The sequence below is a fragment of the Limanda limanda genome, chromosome 8, assembly GCF_963576545.1.
Source record: "Limanda limanda chromosome 8, fLimLim1.1, whole genome shotgun sequence".
Classification (NCBI taxonomy): Eukaryota; Metazoa; Chordata; class Actinopteri; order Pleuronectiformes; family Pleuronectidae; genus Limanda; species Limanda limanda.
Genome location: NC_083643.1, coordinates 11424512 through 11444877, shown reverse-complemented (window position 1 = coordinate 11444877; position 20366 = coordinate 11424512). Strand labels below are relative to the sequence as shown.

General features: G+C 42.3%; 1 protein-coding gene across 4 annotated transcripts in view; it reads right to left on the bottom strand.

The window, feature by feature from the left end:
* Nucleotides 1-20366, bottom strand: part of LOC133009620 (serine/threonine-protein kinase WNK1-like) — a 28520-nt gene extending 8154 nt beyond the window's left edge. The window contains exons 1-13 of one of the 4 annotated variants that reach the window (XM_061077147.1): nt 20170-20366; nt 15745-16989; nt 8023-8195; nt 7513-7733; nt 5716-5873; nt 4312-4400; nt 3999-4218; nt 3765-3866; nt 3245-3620; nt 2993-3153; nt 2536-2619; nt 2139-2174; nt 1504-1788 (exon numbers count right to left, since the gene is read on the bottom strand). In XM_061077147.1, coding sequence (XP_060933130.1) covers nt 1504-1788; nt 2139-2174; nt 2536-2619; nt 2993-3153; nt 3245-3620; nt 3765-3866; nt 3999-4218; nt 4312-4400; nt 5716-5873; nt 7513-7733; nt 8023-8195; nt 15745-16536 — 2697 coding nt within the window. In that variant the 5' untranslated portion in view covers nt 16537-16989; nt 20170-20366. Of the gene's footprint in view, nt 1-1503; nt 1789-2138; nt 2175-2535; nt 2620-2992; nt 3154-3244; nt 3621-3764; nt 3867-3998; nt 4219-4311; nt 4401-5715; nt 5874-7512; nt 7734-8022; nt 8196-15744; nt 16990-18006; nt 18085-18305; nt 18323-20169 lie in introns of those variants that run through there. The other 3 variants (XM_061077149.1, XM_061077148.1, XM_061077150.1) reach the window with 3 other exon arrangements.

The following is a 20366-nucleotide window of genomic DNA, read 5'->3' as shown; positions in this document are numbered from 1 at the left end:
TCAAGCCCAAGATTACAAATCCCTTATTTTTGTATTAATATATTTTAAAAATAATTAAGGGGTTTAAAACAGTAAAACAATGACTGTTTATAGGTGTGTTACTCATTCATTCAATTTCATATTTATAATTTATGCTGACCTACTATTGAAAGCAAACGTAATGAATTAAAACGAGTTCATCCACCAGATGGAGCCGTTACACCTGGTGAAATGAGTGGTATCGGGCTCCAGACTCCATTATTCAGCTCTCAGAGTGTAAATATGAAGCCGAGAACATGAAAATAAAATATTGGTGCAGTATTTGTGTCAAAGTACTGACTCTTTTATGCCATACAGACTTTAGGATGAGGTCAGAGGAGAGTGTGAAGAGCCACCAAGTACATACAGATGTAGTTGAGGTGGATGACTTTCACCCCAGACTGGAGTTTGAACTCCTTTTTATTTCTTGAATTTGTTTGACTTGTAATTCTCCATTTGACTTTGTTATTTTCATTTTTTCACTTACGAATTAAAAAGGTTTAGGCACAAAAACAAGTCTATTATGTTGCTTTATCGAGGGAGCTATCCCTCGATAAACAGACACAACATACTGTGTACATCACATTCTGATATTATTCATATTAGTTGGCTTGACTCAACATGCTCTTGCCCTAGAACACGGCTGCAACTGTAGCTCGTAAATAATTCATTTAATTTCCTCTGCTGTGTTATTTGAATAAAAGTGACACAGGTTATAGCTCCGCTGTCACTTTCCAGTTCGGGCCTTATTGTTTTTTATAATACTATCATTGTATTGTAACTGTGATAAAATGTATTTTATTTATTACATGCACTTAGCTTGTATCGACTGGGGCACTGCTCAAATCTTAATCATAAAAACAAACTGTGCAATGCTCTGATAATTTATTAAACATTTTGGTCTGTGGTGGTGTTAATGCAGAGGAGGGAAAAGGAATCTTTAAGCTTATCTTACTCGTGTGTTTACTAAGGCTCTATAATGTGCTATAATATAATTTACATGACTGTTTATTGAATTTGATGTAAATGTATACAAATATGCCAAATGAGAAACCAGGAAAATGCTACAGGGAGGAGAAACTGTATCAGGAAGTGCGAGACACATGCTTCACACCTGACCCAAATACACCCACACAAACACAAGTGACTTTCGTGCTCTATAGAGTACCTGCAAAACAGAGAGGCATGAGGCCTGATAGAGGAAATATAGATGCTCAGCGTTGATTGGAGGAGACATGATGGGCGTACTTGGATCATTGGCCCAAGACTAAAAGTCATGCAGGATTGAGTAGCATGCAGACGCAAGAGCGGAAGAAGAAAGTGGACGGCCGCAGAAATAATGTGCGAGAAAAGGAGGAGAAAAAAGATTTAGAAAAAATAAAAAAGGACAGTAGGAAATTCATATGGTAGCAAATGATGAATAAGGAGAGACAAGTTCAAAGATATATGCATAATAAGTTTCAACAGCAGAGGAGTGAGCAGCACCTGTGGCTGTTGGGCTCCACTCTGATCCTGTGGTAGAGTGGAGCTCTGAAGAGAAGAGCTGCTCTCTGGGTGTTGTTGTTGTTGTTGTTGTTGTTGTTGTTGTTGTTGCTGCAGCAGTTGTTGCTGCTGCTGCTGCAGTTGTTGCTGCTGCAGTTGTTGCTGCTGCAGTTGTTGCTGCTGCTGCAGTTGTTGTTGCTGCTGCAGTTGTTGCTGCTGCTGCAGTTGTTGCTGTTGTGGAGCAGATGACTGAGATGATGGGGGGATCATCCCTTGCTGGTTGGGAATCTAAAAGAATAGAAGTGATAAAGATTGAGTGGTAGAAACAAGAATGAAACAGACACATTTTAACAGTGGCAATGAGGGTTAAGCCTGCAAATCGGGTTTCTTTCTAATCTAAGTCTTTCCGATTGTGGCTCTGGTCCAGAGCCTGAAGCACTTACCTCTTGGAGAACATAAATAACATTTGACAATTTTGTTCAACTCTGCATGTAGGATACCTGAGTTAAAACTAACCACAAAGACAGAGACTGCCCGATAGAACAATAGAGACATGGAGTTTATTTCCCCCCCAGGACATCCGTAAGTCTTTGCGTGTATTTAAAAGTGGCAACAGGAAAATGGGACATTTTATCTACCTGAGGGGGGAGCGATGGTTGGTAGTACACTCCGTACTATAAGAAACAAAACACAAGGTAAGAGTAGGAAACTTGAGAATCCAAAGAAAAATAATATGGGAAAAACTGGGACTCGAAACACTCAGCTACTTTTAATGCAGCTGCCTGAAGCTATAGGCTTTAAAGGTTAACTACCCCTTGACAATCAGGTTTTTGCTGACACAGACTGGTTGAAGTTCACATTCGCTGCAGTGATATAGGAGTGTGCTCTAGGTGTGTGTTCAGGTAACGCTGACATTACTGGTAGATGTGTTGTTTAGGGCACAAGATTTGAACTTTAACTTGAGGGCAGTGGAAAAGCCAGTTAGTGTTAAGTGGCTCTTTAAAGGCTGTTAAGATACAAAAGGACAACATGTACCTGTTGAGGTCCCCCGGGAACAGACTGGTTTGTAGGTGCGAGAGGAACAACATCAGGCTGGACACCTTGAATCTGGGGTTGAACCTTGAACACCAGAGAGAAAAAACAACAGCACGTGATGAAAATGAGACGGAGCAGAAAGTAAACACGGGGCACGTGTCAATGTACAGGTTAGGTTCCGTTGGGCCATGTTTTCGGGGGTGAGAGGATTATGTTCATTTTGGTCACATCACACGCAACTGATACTGTTGACAAGGACTGCTGACTGTATAACTGGGCATTGGAAAACAAAGAACAGGGGGCCAAACAAGCAAAATCCAATACACAGAAATCTAGTCTGTATGGTTGTTATAAATATAAACTTAACTACAAGGAAACGACTGGAAATGCATCTTATTCTCCTAAACACACCCACACACACACCTAATCCTCATGTCCTACTTTCATAATGACTCACCAGTGACAACTGCTGCTGTTGCATTTGTTCATTTTGTGTCTGCAGGCCCGACACTGGGGGCTGAGGGTGCTGACTGGGAGGGGAGCTGTAGGGTATTCCAGGCTGAGGTTGGGCCTCAGGCAGGATGGTGGAACTAGGTAGTCTGTCTCCAATGTGACCAACTGAGGGGCACATGAAGGTTAAGTTATTAAACTCTAAACGCACTGATCTGGCTGTATGTGTATTTGACCATAAATCTTCTTTGATACAAACCTCCTCCACTGTGCTGCAGCTGTTTGTGATGGTCGGCTTCAGGTTCCTCCAACTCCGGCTGGATGGTGGCGATACTCTGACCATGAACTAGGACTTGCCCAGTTGACTGGGGCACAAAAGGGATCACTTGAGCCATGCCAGTCATTTGGTTTGATTGAGTAATGTTGTAGTTCGAAATAGGAAGGTTCTGAGATGCAGGTTGAGCACACATTTGTGGATTGTGTTGGTTTGGTTGTGGAGGAATAAAAGACACAGTCTGAGGCACCGGCTGGGGTGGAGGCATTTCCGTGCTGGGTAGTTGGACTGGTTGCTGAGCAGGCAGCACCGGATTCTGCTGCTCCTCTTCCAGACGTCTCTTCTCTTGATTTTCTCTGACCTTTAACACAGTCGGCACCAAAAGTGTTAAAATCTCTAAAGAGGCCATTACAAGGCAAGTCCCATGTGTACATCATGTCACAATTACACACAATCTATGACAGATATGATAACATATCACAGTCTATGGTTAGAATGGACACACCTGCTGCCTCTGTGCTCTCTTCCGGTTGATTAGAGACACCCTGTCCTTTATGGCCTTCGCAATGGTCTTGTGGTCACCTTCAGCCACATACCCAGACTCAACCTGCAGTGCAAAGACAAGTAGAAGATACTGATGACAACAAAAACTAATCTTGACCTTTTTTTTTGTTGCGCAGTGTTTATACGTGTTAATAAGTGTTGTTTATTTTTTTTAAGACTTTAAAGTTTAATTCACCATTTCCTGAGCCACATCTTCTGGGACATCTTTGACGAGGTCAAAAGAAAACTCAATAGCTTCGTTTTCTTTGTACTTTCCCTTGAGTTTCTTTACATCCTCAATTCTCAGCCACAACTTCATAGCCTCAATCTCTCCATCATCCTCTTCTGCCAACTCCACGCGCAGCCCTGTGTCCTCCTGGAAGAACGCATGGTTCAGAAGGTCCTTGATTGAATACCTATATAGAGGAGACATGCAGTGAGTTAAGTGGATTTTCTGGAGACCTTGACGGTGCTCAAATAGTAAAATGTTGTCTTGTTGAGTTAAAGACCTCTCATCCTTGTTCTGGCGAATACATCCCTCGATGATCTCCTTCACTTCGGGAATGGCCACCTTGTCGAAGCTAGCCGGTTTCACCCCCTATTGGAAACACAGAACCCAGAATGAGAATAGCTTTCATTCTGACTTGACCTTTTTTTAATGTTGGATATAATCCCATATCTTGCTGTCGTTTTTAGTTCAGACTCAACATTAGGATAACAAAAATAGTTAATATCTGAAATAATGACTACCTTAAACTAACTTTATCCTTTAAATTAGTTTTGAAATTTATTTTGCTGAATGAATTGGAGAGGGTTGCTGCAAAGAAACAATCTCCATTCAAATAATGTTAAAGGGATATTATGCATTTTGTCTGCCGGCATTTAGAGATTGTGAAATGTCAAGCGATGGGAAAAGTAGGGCATGAGTCGGTGGAGGACAGCTGATGAGAGATGATGAATTGAGGCAATAAGCAACAGGAAACTGCCTGTTTCTACAGGAAAAAGGACGATGATGAATGGATGAGACCTGCACAGCTGCGCTGAAATAAGAAAATAGGAAGTACAACCTATATCCCCAAGGAGTACTACTGTAAAAACAGAGGATGTCTCCCTAACTATATGTAGGCTCTAGAACACAATAGCAGTTTGCTTCTAAACTGAGGCAGGTGTGTCTAGTGCGCTACAGTGTGGGCTGCTAGCGGCTCATTAAAGAACAAAATAACTACTCTGCTCTGGGGGGAATGAAAATGCACTTTTGAATCACGTGGCAAAGACTTCAGTATATGTGCTTAAGCAGTTAATGATAAACTGACATACTTTCTAGATAACAGCCTGGGAACAGGTTCAACTTTTTTTTATCTATGAGACTCATAACTGTCTGAATCATATGTATGATTCATATCAGTGAACCATGCATTTCAAAGGTAACCTGTATGAACAACACTGAAAATATGTTGCTTTCCTATGACAGTTACTGCCCCTTCTGCAATGATGACAAGACTGAACCATTAGGCCTTAGAGAAACAGCAGGGCTGTACTTGTTCAATCATCCACACCTCTTATCTACATGATTAACCAACATACACCACACCGCAGAGGAAGAAAAAAACTAAAACAATATGAGGTGAACTGAGAGGCCTGTTGTGATAATAAAATGTTTTCTATTGAAGTTTTTCTAAATTTGAAGGTCACTCAATAAGGGCAAGGGGACATGATATAGGAGATACAGTGATACAATCAAGTTAAGAGCTGAAATACAAGACTAGAGGACAGAAATGTAATATGAGCTGCGTAAAGAAGTGAGAGCCGGAATATAAAATTATCCCAGAATGGGACACTAGCCTTCTTGGCACATAGGAAGAGGTGAAGGCAGGGGCATAGGGGTGACATGGATGGTTGAAAAGAGGACTTACGCTGGTAACTCTGCGGTAGATCTGTGCAGCATTCTGGCACTCTGAGTAAGGGTACTCTGAGGTGGCCATCTCCAGCATGCACATTCCAAAGGCATACACATCCACTGACTCGTCGTACTTCTCCTCATACATCTCAGGCGCCATGAACTCAGGGGTACCTTAAATCAGAACAACTATTCAGAACTCGCGTACTCCCTTACTGATTGAGTGGGGTTCTCACAACCCATTGACCCTCTGCTCCTCTAACCCGTGAGGGGTTGAGGAAGAGGAGGTTGAGAAGAGTGACCAGCCTGATGACATCGGGGGTAGAACCTGTGAGGTGAAAGTTGGAAGAGAGAGAGAGAGAGAGAGAAAAAAAGAAAAAGGGGAAGGAAAGCAAAAAAAGAGACAGAAAACAAAAAAGGAGGGAGAAGCTGGGCTCAGTTAGACTGTAGAGAAGAAGGCACGTGTTTGTCTGTGTAAGACCTTAACATGGTGCGACATAATGTGACTGAGGTTACCGATATGCAGAACACACTCGCTAGCCAAAATGAATGTTCTTTACATTCAAAGATTTAAAATTTGGCATTTTACATCCAGGCCAATATATAGTGGAATTTCAAAAGGATGCCAATGATCTGGGTATGAAAATATGACCAGCTATGGAAACAACTTTTGTCAAGACCTTACCTTACAACCACATGAACATTGCCTCTTATCTTACACTTACCTTTGGTAGTCTGACTTACCGTCTCTTCCTGACCTGAAGGAGCAAACGTTACGGCCAAGGCTGAGAGAAGCAGGTTCCATAGCTAGTGACTGTGTTGAGCAGTGTGTTCATGCGTATCAGTCTTGTTCTATCAATTCATTATCTTACATTAGATCTCAGGTCTTACACAGAGAAACTGATTATTTGATTGTACTTGTACTTGTTTTTGATATTGATGTATGTTACAGCACACTGTCAGACTTACCAGGCCCATTTAAGTTCATACTTACTCAATGACCAGCAGTACCCTATTCATTCCAAACAGCAGAATGGGGCACAGCTGAAGCTAGAGCCTACATTTTAAAAAACATACCCCTAGAATGTGAAGGTAAAAAAAATTAAATAAAAATATAAAGGAAAAAAAGGCAAGAGGCTGACAGAGAGAAAATGTAGAGAGCTCCCTGGACACAAAGAAGGAGCAAAAACATTCTGCAGTCCTGCAATATTTTAAAAGACAGTAAGAGACAAACGCTAGAGGCAAAAAACCTGTTGAGGCAAATCCATAGGAAGAGACGTTAAACATTATCAGTGTAACCGGCAAACAGACCACATATTTCCAAACCACAGAACAAAGACCAGTCTACAACAGAAGCAATGGCCATACCTTCAGCCATGGCCAGGTTAGCCTGCAAGAAGGCATGACAACCATTATAATACTGGTATTAATATTTAACAGAATGAGAAATGTTTGGCTCTACTTACATTCAGTAGTTGCCTGGAAAAGAAACTCTCTTTTTTTTTTTGGAGAAACATGGAACAGAAATACTCTGTACAGTGACCAAACTTGTTGGAATGCAAAGAGCGAAAGCCTTGTGGTTATCTGCCTAAGATTACCACATTATTTGGCCTCCATTTGAGCTGTGGTTTGAGAGACAGCTGAAACGCTGTGGTCTGTTTTTGAACCACATCGTCAGAAAAACAAGACGAAGGAAAACATATTCTTTACAACACCATCATTGTCAATACAAACAGAACATCATGACCTCAGAACAGGTGCTGTCCCAAAGCAGGATAAAGACAAGGAGATAAAAATGACTTTGGGGTCGTACCTATAACACTCTTGGCAAAGGATGAACGCTTGAGTGTGGCCAGGCCCAGGTCTCCAATCTTGACAGACCCTGTTGGGCCTGTGATGAAAATGTTGTCACACTTAAGGTCCCTGTGGATGATCGGGGGAGTCCGAGTATGGAGGAAGTGCAGACCCTTGAGGATTTGTCTACACCAGCTCCGCAGCACTTTAATTTTCATCACTTTGAAACGCTTCAGATATCTGCAAGAAAATGGATCATAATTTTCTAACATTCTCTGCTGCATTTCCCCAAAGTATCAAATGTAACACAGAACAAATTAGGCTAGTTTTTCCTGGAGACTTCAAAATAAAAGCATTGTTTTAAATTATCATTCAATTATTACTATATTTTAGTTTCATTACAGTATTACTTTGTTAAATCTAAAACCTGAGATAAGAAAAAAAATCCTCATCAATAATCTGGATGCTGTTTTATCAAAATGATACGAGTCCTGATTTGTGGTTTATTTCAGCCCAGTTGGAGACTCACGTTTTGAGTGTGCCAGATGTCATGAGTTCCGTGACCAGAACAATACACTTCCTGCCTTTGGAGGGTCCCTCCCACGAGTCGTAAAAACGGACAATGTTGGGATGCTGCAGTCCCTTCAACATGCCCGCTTCCTCCTTAAAGCGCTGCCGCTCTGTCTTCGACAGCTTACGATCCTGCAGGGGGCAAAAAGGAGAATAGGAGACGTTTGAAAATGTATCACAACTCAGAGGGCTATGCTTTTTACAGATGTGTATGGGTTTATTAAGAGTTATGAAAAGATGAGGTACAAATATCTGAAATGATAAAGATTGTCAGTAATAATGGCCATGAAAGAATGTTTTTCCTATGCAGCATCTGAATGCAATCATGGATCATATGTGAGTCATCTAGACATTCCAGGTTAAAGGGTTGAAATGTATTTGAAAGGTTAATAAAAAAGGTATTAGAACAAATAGTTTTCTTTCAGCACTTGCTCATATACTCTGACTCAAGCACATACAGTCCAGAGACACAGGGATGTGTCCCTGTTTTCTCTGGCAGACGACAATGTAACAAAAGGAGCGTGTCTAGCTTTGTCCCAGATTGGAGGAAAACCAAAACAAGATAAGAGCCACAGTATTAAAAAAATATCGGTACAGTGCAGACTATGTCAAAAATAAACAAATAAAGAAACAGACACACACTCTACTCTAAAGTAGGTTTAAGCAATATGAGGGAAATAAATTATAAATCACCATAACTAGAGGACATTATAAATAGACATAATATTATGTCATGTGTAAACATCTGGAAACACCTGCTGATGTAAATTGATTATTTATTAGGAGCGTTCTTGTTTGGTTCGTTCTGGTGAATAAGACTGTTTAGCATTGTTCACTTTAGCCACATTGATGTTAATGATAGTTACATATGCATCTGGTATGAAGCAAATGTTGTGCTCAACTGGTCTTATATTCTGAATAAAGATAAGGATGATACGAGTCGACAAATGTGTGGCAGCTTACAGGTTTGTCAATTAGTTGTGGGGAAATGTATATAACCCTGATAGCAATATGCCCTGATGGATTTAACATTCCATAAAATGACTGGAAAATAAAGATGGATAAGGCAGAAATGCCTTTTGTAGGTTTGGCGTCTTAACAAAATCTGGAATGTGTAAAGCCACAGTCTCATGTTTCCTGAGCAATTCCTGGTATGGCCTGTATACGCCGCGTGCGCGAGTTAGTGTTAGGGTGTGAAACCCTGCAGCTAAAAAGTTTCCTTGAAAACCCCAGAGGCCTGGCAAAAGTCCAGGCTGTCCAGGAAATACAGCCCATTGGAGCCCTGTGGAGAATGCATGTTTGACTTTGTGTGTGTGTCAACGCCAGACTGGAAACTTTCCAGTGAGTGACAACACGCATCGAAAAACATATTTGAGAGTGCTGTGGCCGTTGCTTGAGGCATTCTGAAGGTTAGAGGGTGAATATTTGTCTTGTCTGCGACAGGGCAGGAAACACAAAATTAGGAGCAGAGGAGATGACACTAGACACTGAAGAAATGTAAAGAAACCAGAGGTTTAGAGAAGATAGAAAAGTAGTGGAGGCTCCATGGACTTGGATCGACTGACCTATTTTCTAGAGTATTTATCTAGTGGGGCAGTGGCTCCCATTTGTCTTTCTCTGCACCATGTGAAAAAGTCATGCAGAATATGCACAGCAGCAGTCACAGAGTTCCAGGCCTTGGGTGTGTAGCACCACAACCCCCACACACGCTGAACTGCTGTATCAATGAAAGCATTTCCACATACAATCACTGCCAATACTTCCCTTTACAAGAGAAAACCAGTAAGAACTGCATTACCTGTAAGATATATTATAATTCACTTGCTTAACGCACATCTACCTTAACCTCTGCATAAAAAACTGAGGAATTTGAAGTGATTTGTGAAGTCACATGCTAACACACTGCTGTGACTTAAAGCACATTTCAGAATCTCTACTTAACAGACGGCTTCAAAGTTTTTCTGTATAGAGACAAGAAGCAGATTGTACTTGTCAAAGATCACAGGATAACTCTAGACTGTTGTCCATTTCTTTATATGGCTTACGGATGATGACATTCTGTAAGATAATAGTATTTAGTTTGTGCTGAAGGGACCAACACAAAAAACAAGATATGTATGCATTATTTAGTGTGGGGCCATCACTCCTTAAAATAATGTAGGGCCTGTGGAGTATTGTATAGAGGCCCCAGACCAGTAAAATCTCTCAAGGAATTTACAATCTTTAAATCATGAGATATACATCACACCCCCTATCAACTGTAACTTGAAGGACTTGAAAGCTCTGAACCATGTGAGCTGCTTACTGTCACTGGTCACAGTTTCTATCTCATCCACGGGCCCTAAGCAGTGAGGCCAAGGTTATCTATCCAGATCTGTGACATTCATAGGATATTTAACAATATCTTATGTCCCTGTTTACGCTGAGTTTTGACAAATTACTGTGTGTCGTCACTATAAGCTATTTACTTAAGTGAAATAGCAAAAGTAATGTTTTGTGCAGATTTTCTTGACTGAATGGTGAGTCAACCCATCAGCCGAGTTGGCTGTGGCTTGGTTATCCCTCTTCCTGTTAGAATCTCCCATAATTGACGTAATACAGATAGTGGGATGCTCGAAACCACACCATGATGATCACCATTAGCAAAACCAAAAATCAGGCCGTGTCTATATTTTTCTACAGACAGTAGTGTGGTCATACTCTGCACGCCCCTTTGAGGGAGAGGCAACAGCAGCTGCAGTTAAACCAGAGCAGCTTTATATGACTTAAGTATTTTTTTTCTTTTTTAGTTGTTGGGGTAATGTTACACAGTGTTTCCACAGATCACTTCCAACTTGGCCCCCAAAAAAATTGTTCACTCTCTGTATCAAGGATATCTGTTAAGACACTGGAAGGATCCAGCTGGCCCATTCCCCAATGGCAGTTGCCATAGCAACCAAGGTCAAAGCACAAACCCAATTCGCATAGAAGATATGATATAAACCCAGTGTACGGTTGAGAGAGTAGGATCCGTGCTGTGCCTCTTTTCAGCCTCAGTGTGGAATGATGTGTTTTGCTCAAAATGCTCTTTTCTGATTGGTTAACTGCGTGTTTGTCAAAAAATGTCATCATCTGGGTATGAGTCACCCAGAGGATGACCGGGGTCATTCTGTTACAGAGGGCAAAAATCACCACCACCACCACACAGGCTTTTTCTTTGACTAAGAAATATGAATGTAAACAAATTATGTAGTCTACAAAACACTTTATCCATTTTAAATGATGACACACATACTTTTGCAATACATTGCTCTCAGGTTTAAACAAGATTGCCTCGCCCATCAGCTACCAGTAAGCAAACCTTAGTGTGAAATCACTTGCTGCTCTGGGAGGAAGATTAAAGAGTGAATGAGGCTAGTCAGACGTGGTATTAATCACCATGTGTCACAAGGGATCTGATCACAAGTGGAACGCTCAAAGTTCATCACTTTACACCTGACAGAAGGATGTGTGTCCACATGTCTCTCAAGTGATCACTTATGATCTGATCATACTTCACTGCTCTATATGCAAAAACACAATTGCTTCATTTCTGTTTGCTTAGACCAAATTATGTTTTTAGACAGTCTGACTATGACAGTGACAATATCATCCAAATGAATTCATTTCAATTATAACTCAAACTTTAATTTCCTCTACAATAAAGCACAACAGTGGAACACAACTTAATTACACTGAAAAACAATTCCATATTTCAGGATTCTACCCTGCCATCAGAAACATACTTCTATACCTATCATTATATTATTTTAACAATAATCATTGAGCCCCAATACTATCTGGACATATTATGACCTAAGGGGTTCCCAGCCAATGTGAAACACACCTAAAGCCAGTCAACTACAGTTTGACCAAGGTGGAGCAGAAAATACTGTTTCTAGGCAATGGCCATCATAAATAACCAAACAATACTAAAAATAGAGTGAGTGAAAAAGGCACGTGATCATGCCAAAGGCTGGCTCTGTCAGGTCCCGGCTCTGAGGTTGACACTGAGGGCTCCATGCAGCCCTTTGGGAGACACTGTTTGAGATCTGAGGTCTTTGGAAATAAATGTTTGGGTTTACAGAGAAACTCTGACACATGGCAATGAGGTCGGAGATCACTGTGACTGTCAGCAAAAGACAAGAGAATGGATCCAAGCTATTTCACATCAGCCTGTATGACTCATCATCCGATCTTAATTAAGTCGAGCCACACACCATGAATCGTCAAAGTATTCTCATTGTTGATGACAGCCACTAAATCACGTTTTGCTGAGTACGACTTTGTTTATTTGTGTGAATCATCGGCTTAACATTTTTTTCATAGGCAAGGCTTCTCCAACTGAAAACAACCTGCACCAGTGTGCACTAAATAGGATATTTGTTGCAATTTTTTTTAAGTCCAGCTCAGAAATAAACAACTAAAATTCATAAGGAATAATTACAGATGAGTCACTGTTCCACTATTTAAATATAGCATGTCAATCTCAGCGGATACCATCAGCCAGATGGACAGGCAGCTCCTAGAACGTCCAAAGGATACCTGGAAGGGACGTGTAGATAAGTGGAAGATTACATGGTCGAAGATGGATGAGTGAGTAAGAAAAGGGAAGCGCATTAATGTATTCCTCAACTTCCTCTCCGTGGTGACCTACTTATTGAGCAGACATCCCTGCAATGTGAGATCCGAAACAAATGGCTGGGTTCATGGGTGGGTGAAAAAGGGTGGACGCCTAGAAATTCTTAGAAGACTGTGGACAGATGGTCCCTCACACTAAACCAGGGCCATTTCCTTTTAACTTAACATTCTAAGGTTTTGAGCCGTGGTTGCAACATAGCTTGAGGGAAAGTGGACTGGATCGTCCATCAGTGGAATTCTCCGGTTTCAGAGTGAAATAGCTCTAACTACTTAAGACCTTGTTGTGACATAAGGTATAACAGATATGTGTTTATGCAAAGTCCTTTCCTACATGGTCCTTTGTCCCAAAAATAAATGTGATAAATTAAAAAGGAAAGAAAAAACCCATTTGCTTGATCACCTACACGTAAAACTTAACACCAGCAACAACCAGGATCTGCAGCAAAACTGCATTATGCCTTGACAGGACTGCCAGTGTTGGCCTGGACATTTTTTGCGATGTTTGAGGAAGATTTAAGAAGGGAAAACTTGCTGGAAAGGTTTTATTAGCATTCAAGCGTAGAGTCCTGCTTTTGCTGACACCAAGTTCCCAATGAACAAACAAGGTACAAGGCCGATTACTAGCTGAATCTAGCATCAAAGGGAATCAAAGCAATAAGTGTATAACAGAATGAGCCCTCGCTCCTTTCTGAATTGGTGCAATCTTACAAACTCTCTCCGAATATATTTTCTTTGTAGAAAAATATTTGCATTTTTATGAAAATATTCAAAAATACTTTTATTGCTGTCAAAAAGCAGCCAAGAAGAAATGGTTCTAGTTGAATGCTTGTTTGAAGAGGCACTGAACAATTGAGAGTTGAGGGAGAAAACACAAATAGATACTGTATGTAATTGATGTATGTAAAAAACATAATGTTCTGGAAATGTGCCCTCAGGATGTATGTGGAATGTAACAACAGTTGAGAGATCATGGGACAGCTTTAAGGAGCACATGTTAGGGGATTTCAGCCACTGTGTGTGTAGTTGAACCATTTGTAGAAGTGAAGCTCTTGAGTTGACAAGAGGAACGAAGGGGAACGAGAGTGTCAGGTTACAAGTTCATATTTCTGAACAGACCACAAGCCTTAAACAAAGCTGGTTCTCATTCCATTCTAAGAGTTGCAGTAAATCTCCCCTTTCCACTGGATCGGACCCTAAATACAAGTAGAACCTGAGAAAGATCCAGCTGAATTCTGCAGTGAGGGGGGGATCATTTTCTACGAACCGAGTGAACAAACAGATGGATGAGGACAATTTGATTTCCGCTTGCCTTTTCAAACTGGTCCAGACAATGTCACAGGATATCACAAAGATTGTTTTCTGTCTGCTCACATACTGATTCAAGCCCCTATCTCAAGTTAATTAATAAATCATTGACTCAAGAAACAATAACTTATGAATCACTTAAGTCTTTTATCCTTAGCTGTAGCCCTAACACTAATCTGAACCTCTCATATAAATATCACTTTGCCATAGAGGAAATCAATGTATTAACGACGAAGATAAATTGGAGCAATCACTGTGGTTAAGGAACAGAATATCAAATTTCACATGTGTGCTACAGCAGTTGGCCGATAAGTTGTTTTTAGATCAAAGAGAAAGAAAGAGAGAGAAAAAAAAAAGATTGTTACGATTAGACAAGAAAAACGAATTACAGTGTAATTTTAACTAATCTTGGTAGTACGAATTTGAAACAAAAAGATTAAAGAAAAAATAGAAGGCTGGGGGGTTGACCCAAGAAACAGGCCTTGGCAGGCAGACCAGCCGGCTGCGCTTCACACAGGAGATTCCTCTATCAGGAATGTGACCCATTTTACATTCAGACAAGCGGTCGGAGCAGAAACAAACTGCGCATGCGCATGAGCCGCTCTGTGTGAGGGGGGAGGGGCACGTGCCTTCAATCTTCACATTGTTCTGAAACCAGTGTGCATGAGCCGGGGCTGTATGTGCTGCTGTGTGAGGCCTGTGCCTCTCATGACAGGGGGAAAGCGTGACAGTAAAAGCAAACATTCATCTGGCGAATGAGGTCAAACTTTGCTATGGGCCATGTAGCTGGAGCTGCTTTGGCAGAACAGCCAATACATCTGCAAAAATTTTAGACAAGCAATTTTTAGGAAAAAAACCTAAGATATAAATATACGTGGTTCAATAGAGACGTGTTTACAAAGAGGAATAAAACATAACCGAATACACTTTCTACAACAGTTCCTGGAATATTTGCAAACTATAATCATTAGAATGACATTTTTAAGTTTTACCGACTTCTTTCAGCAGTTTGGATAGATTTCCATCCTAGCCTAAATAATGAATCTCCCCTTTCTTCAGACAAGAATTTGCAGGTACAGCCTAATGTACTGCTAAGATAATTCTGCATGTGTGGAGGAAAGTTATAATAATTCATTTCAAAGGGGCCTTTAAAGTAATTTGCTACTGTGGTAACTGAATACAGGAAATCATTATCATTATTACTCAATTCTGCAAACTACAAGTGCAATTAAAAAAAATCTACCTTGATATCTATTCAAGGCTATTGTCCTGTATCTCAAGTGTTGGTTATTCATTGGTCGTAGTTATAAACATTTATTATACAAGCCTTGATAGTGCATCTTTATGGCAAAATAAAAAGGTTTTACTTTATGTGCAGTCCTTGCGACCGCTGTAGACTGAGTTGTGCCCAAAAACTGAAATTTGCAAGGTTTTGCTGACTCAGAAGGGAAATGACAGAGGCTATATCTCAGGTAACATTGTGGAAGAAAATTGCATTAGCTTCACTCCATCATGTTCAAGCAGGCCTGAACATGGACACTTGCAGGAGACTGCAACACCAAAAGTGGCTCAACCAAAGAACATGAGTAACTGATGTCCTCATAGCTGTTAATGTGTAGATGCATGCACAGAATTAGAGTGAAAAAACCCCTGAAATGAAAGTGATGGAAATAAGTGAAGGTCAATAGTAAGAACTGTAGTTATCCCAATCTCATACCTGAAGCTCACACCAAGCCACCTCCACTGTGGTCTCAGTGTCCAAGGCCTTGTAGACGGTCTTGAAGGACCCCCGACCAAGTTCAATGTCAAACTTTAGGAAACGCCCATCTGGTGATGTTCCCACTGCCAGCGACTCTGACTCTTCGATGTCATCCTGCACTTTTTTCTCAGCTTTTATCTGCTCTGCCACTGCCCGTTTCTTAGCAGAGTCCTTATCTCCTTCTTCCTCCTCTTCCCCAGGTTGCAACTTCACTTCAGTGGTGCCTTCAGTTTCGGTTTGACTTGGCAAATCTCTTTCCAAGCATGGTACGGAGTGGGACACTACCACCACCTCTACTTCACAGACATCTTGTACATTGGCAGGCTCCTGTTCCAAAGGCACTACTTCCACCTTAGCTATTTCTATGTCTTTTCCTTCCACTACTCCTCTGTCACTATCGGCAGACGTTTCATTTTGAGCTAAGGTTGTTTCAGTCCGGGGCAAATAAGCAGCAGCAGCCTGCTGCCGCTGAGGGACGGAGTCACGTAGATGAACCCGTTGGGGAGCAGGGATGGGGATCTTGCTGGGTAAAGGGAGGGCCAGTGCTGTAGCATTGGAATCACTGATGACACTCCGACGCAAGAAACGGTGCTCAGGGTTACATCGGTCACGCTCCATGGTGTGATGCCGCCGTCTCACTTCTGTCGGTTGGCGGCTATCACTCATCATCGAATCAGAACTGGGACCTTCTCCGCTCTTCTGGGGGGGGGCCAGGAACTTCACCATTTTGTCATCTGGCTTTTTCGACATCCCACCACCCACACCAAGAGTAAGGGGGTACAACTACAGTAGAATTAAAACAAGGATATTTCCATGTCCGTGATATAGTCTTGTATACTCAATATGTATCTCTGCTTTAAAAAGAAACAAGATACAAAGTCTTCCAACTTCTATCTCTTTCTGTCTTTTCACTGATCAGTCTTTATACATATAGTACACAGACTGGAGGTGTAGAATTGGAGGTGTTCTCTCGTAGATAGACAAGGATTGAACACCGTAGCGAGAGACAGAGGGCTGATGTTGATTTGCGAGTCTCTTTAGGTCCACACCATCCATCCTGTCAGACTCAGGCTCCAGGTTCTCTCAAGCATAGGGGATCACTGGTGAGGAACGAATGCACAACCTACGACTGGGACAACAGGTCCTACTGCAGGCAAAGGCAGAATGTCGGGACTCTCCAGATATATTCCAGTCGAGTTTTCACTGCAAGAGAATAGAGAGAAAACACAAGTTCAGTGACGTGTTTCGTGAAGTAACCAGCCTTATGTCATATGTCAACAAGATCAGTAAGAGACCAGCCTAAGTGTTCGCAAGCAGAATTTACAGTAAACATCATATTCAATAACACCGCTTTACACGTAAGCACAGCTGACACAAACCATATAACCAGTGCCACAGAGAATACTCAAGTCTACTGCTTGTCTGCATGAATCGTTTGCTGCACTGAAGCAACATCTAGTGACACACACTCCCTCTCTGATAAGATTTGCTGCCTTGCCGAAGGACATGTCATGCACAGTGAGGGCACATGTTTCCCGTCATGACTCCACTGCAGGTCTTCAACTTTAATCACATTACACACTGGACAGTAGTTCCCAGCTGAGCCCGAATCAATACAAAAAAACCATTAAATTGATTAGCAAGCATTGCATGTTATATCTCTATCAAGTGTTAACAGTAAGCACCGAAGGAAGTAATGGGACCAATCCTAAATGCATCTATCTCTGACACAGTAACCCCTCGCAGCCCCACGTTTGTTCAAGCGCAGAAATAACTAACCGAGCACAGATGACAGCCGATCTGTTCCCAGTCTGTAGCACAAGGACAACATCACACACACAGACACACTTATTAAGTTAATGAACACGATTAACTGAGATTAAGCCCACTATCTGAACAGCTTCTGTACATTCCGAGCTAAAGCAGCACAAGCTCCACCGCAGCGTTTCAGATGAAGCAGCAGAAGACACGTGTAAAAAAGCCAGGATCGTTACCAGGCCTGCAATGACAACCTTATTACTTATTACACATCGATACCCTGACACGGATGCAGCCATTTCCAGCGCAGGCAAAAAACCACAATGTCAAAGCCAATCCGAGGCGACGTTAGCGGCCAGAACATGTCGATACACAAAAACAGACACACAGCGAGTATTCGTTAGCTTCACATTTTAATCCGAGCACACACACACCTCTCCCCGAAAGCACCCGATTCCTCACCGTCTCCTACGGGACACCGGGACCAGCTAATACGGCAACATGGAGCATACAAAGCGAGGAGGAGCAAGGGCTCTTTGTTAGCCTGCTAGCGGCCACAGCTAGCACACACAGCGAGTTAGCTAGCTGTCGTTAGCTAATCCTCAACCGGCCATGAATGATTCCCACGTCACGTTTTTCAGAACCACATCCCCCGGCCGTGTTTAGAAATCCGAGGTGCGTTTATTTCACGGTGTGTTATCACGTTTAACGCGTTTTTACCAAAGTTAAATTGAGCGTTTGTGGTGTATTGACGTGTATACCGTGTCACGTCCCAGCTTCCGCCCCTGATTGAGTCAGTGGGGGCAAGATCAAACCGTGGCAGCGGCAGCTCGGAGAGGAACTTCCGGTGTCAATAAAAACTGCCACGAATATGTAAAGGCAGCTGCTTTTGTTACCACACTGTTTGGAGGCAGACACTTTTGTTACCACACTGTTTGGAGGCAGTTGCCTTTGTTACCACACTGTTTGGAGGCAGTTGCCTTTGTTACCAAATTGTTTGGAGGCAGACGCTTTTGTTGCCACACTGTTTGGAGGCAGCTTGCCTTTGTTACCACACTGTTTGGAGGCAGCTGCTTTTTTTACCACACTGTTTGGAGGCAGTTGCCTTTGTTACCAAATTGTTTGGAGGCAGACGCTTTTGTTGCCACACTGTTTGGAGGCAGACGCCTTTGTTACCACACTGTTTGGAGGCAGACGCCTTTGTTACCACACTGGGCAGACGCCTTTGTTACCACACTGTTTTGAGGCACTTGCCTTTGTTACCACACTGTTTGGAGGCAGACACCTTTGTTACCACACTGTTTGGAGGCAGTCGTCTTTGTTACCACACTGTTTGGAGGCAGTTGCCTTTGTTACAATACTATTTGGAAGCAGTTGCCTTGGTTACCACACTGTTTGGAGGCAGTTGCCTTGGTTACCCCACTGTTTATAGGCAGTTGCCTTTGTTACCACACTATTTGGAGGCAGTTGCCTATGTTACCACACTGTTTGGAGGCAGTTGCCTATATTACTACACTGTTTGGAGGCAGTTGCCTATGTTACCACACTATTTGGAGGCAGTGGCCTATGTTACCACACTATTTGGAGGCAGTTGCCTATATTACCACACTATTTGGAGGCAGTTGCCTATGTTACCACACTGTTTGGAGGCAGTGGCCTTTGTTACTACTTTCACTTTTGATGGCAGATAGACATTCAAAATGTGTAAATAATCGCCTTTTTTATGTTTGAGTAATTAGCGCAAACGCAGATCATAATAAGTAAATTAAAGCATTAAGTTATAGCATTGTCTATTGTTATGACATATTGTGTCAGTGATGGTAAATGTTATTAATGGAACCCTAAAAGGGGCTACAGAGCTGCAACAACAGACAAACAGCAGGTTTTACATGTGTCAAAGATAGGAAAGGACTGGGTTAAAGTGACTTTAATATTTTTAATAAACTTTGAAGTTCACAAGGCATGAACGTTAAGTGGCTCATGCTACATTAATAACAGCTTCTCGCCATCATCATTTCAGACAAAGAAGTAAAGTTTCAGCGCTAGTTGCTCCAAACAGGTTGTCAGCAGTGGCAACTGCCTCAAATCCCGGCGCCTGCCTTAGCGAGTCAGTGGCAGTTCCTGTGGCCCCCGGAAGTGCCTCGACGAGCTGCCGCTGCCACAGTCTGGGTGGCCAGCAGTACACGACGTGCTGAAACAACCGGATGCGTTGGCCCAGCGTGACGCCGGTTGGAAAGCAACCAGGCAGAGAGAGATAGCGCCGGAGCTACACGGCGAGCTAACGTTAGCTAGGCGGGTCTAACCGATGGCCTACCGAGCCAGGCCCACCTCCCAGCACCCCCCCCATTCAATTCAATTCGACTGATGGATCAAAACACTAACGCTGTTATTACGCAGTATGAAATTATATAATTATATTTTTATAACAGCTGGGCATATCCGGCTGGTACACCTGCCACGTAAATAAATAAAACCTCTGTGTATCTGTATGAGCCGGATCCACATGTAGACTCAGGTAGACAGGGAGACACACGTTTAACAGGTCCCCCCCCCACCCCCCCATCCCTTTTTGGCAGACGATCACTCCCCGGCACGACACCTGTCGGCGGACAGACAGCGACCTACCTCCGGATCGTATCCACAACACAGCTGACCGACGGCGGCGAGGCAATCCTCCGCACAGCGTGAGTCCGTCTCGGTGTAGCAGACGAAGAGGAGACACACATGTGTGTAGTCCTCCCGCGGGGAGAGGACACGTTCGCTGGATGTCAGAGTTGAGATTCGGGAGCTCGCTCTCAAACAAGCGGGGCTGTTGCTACATA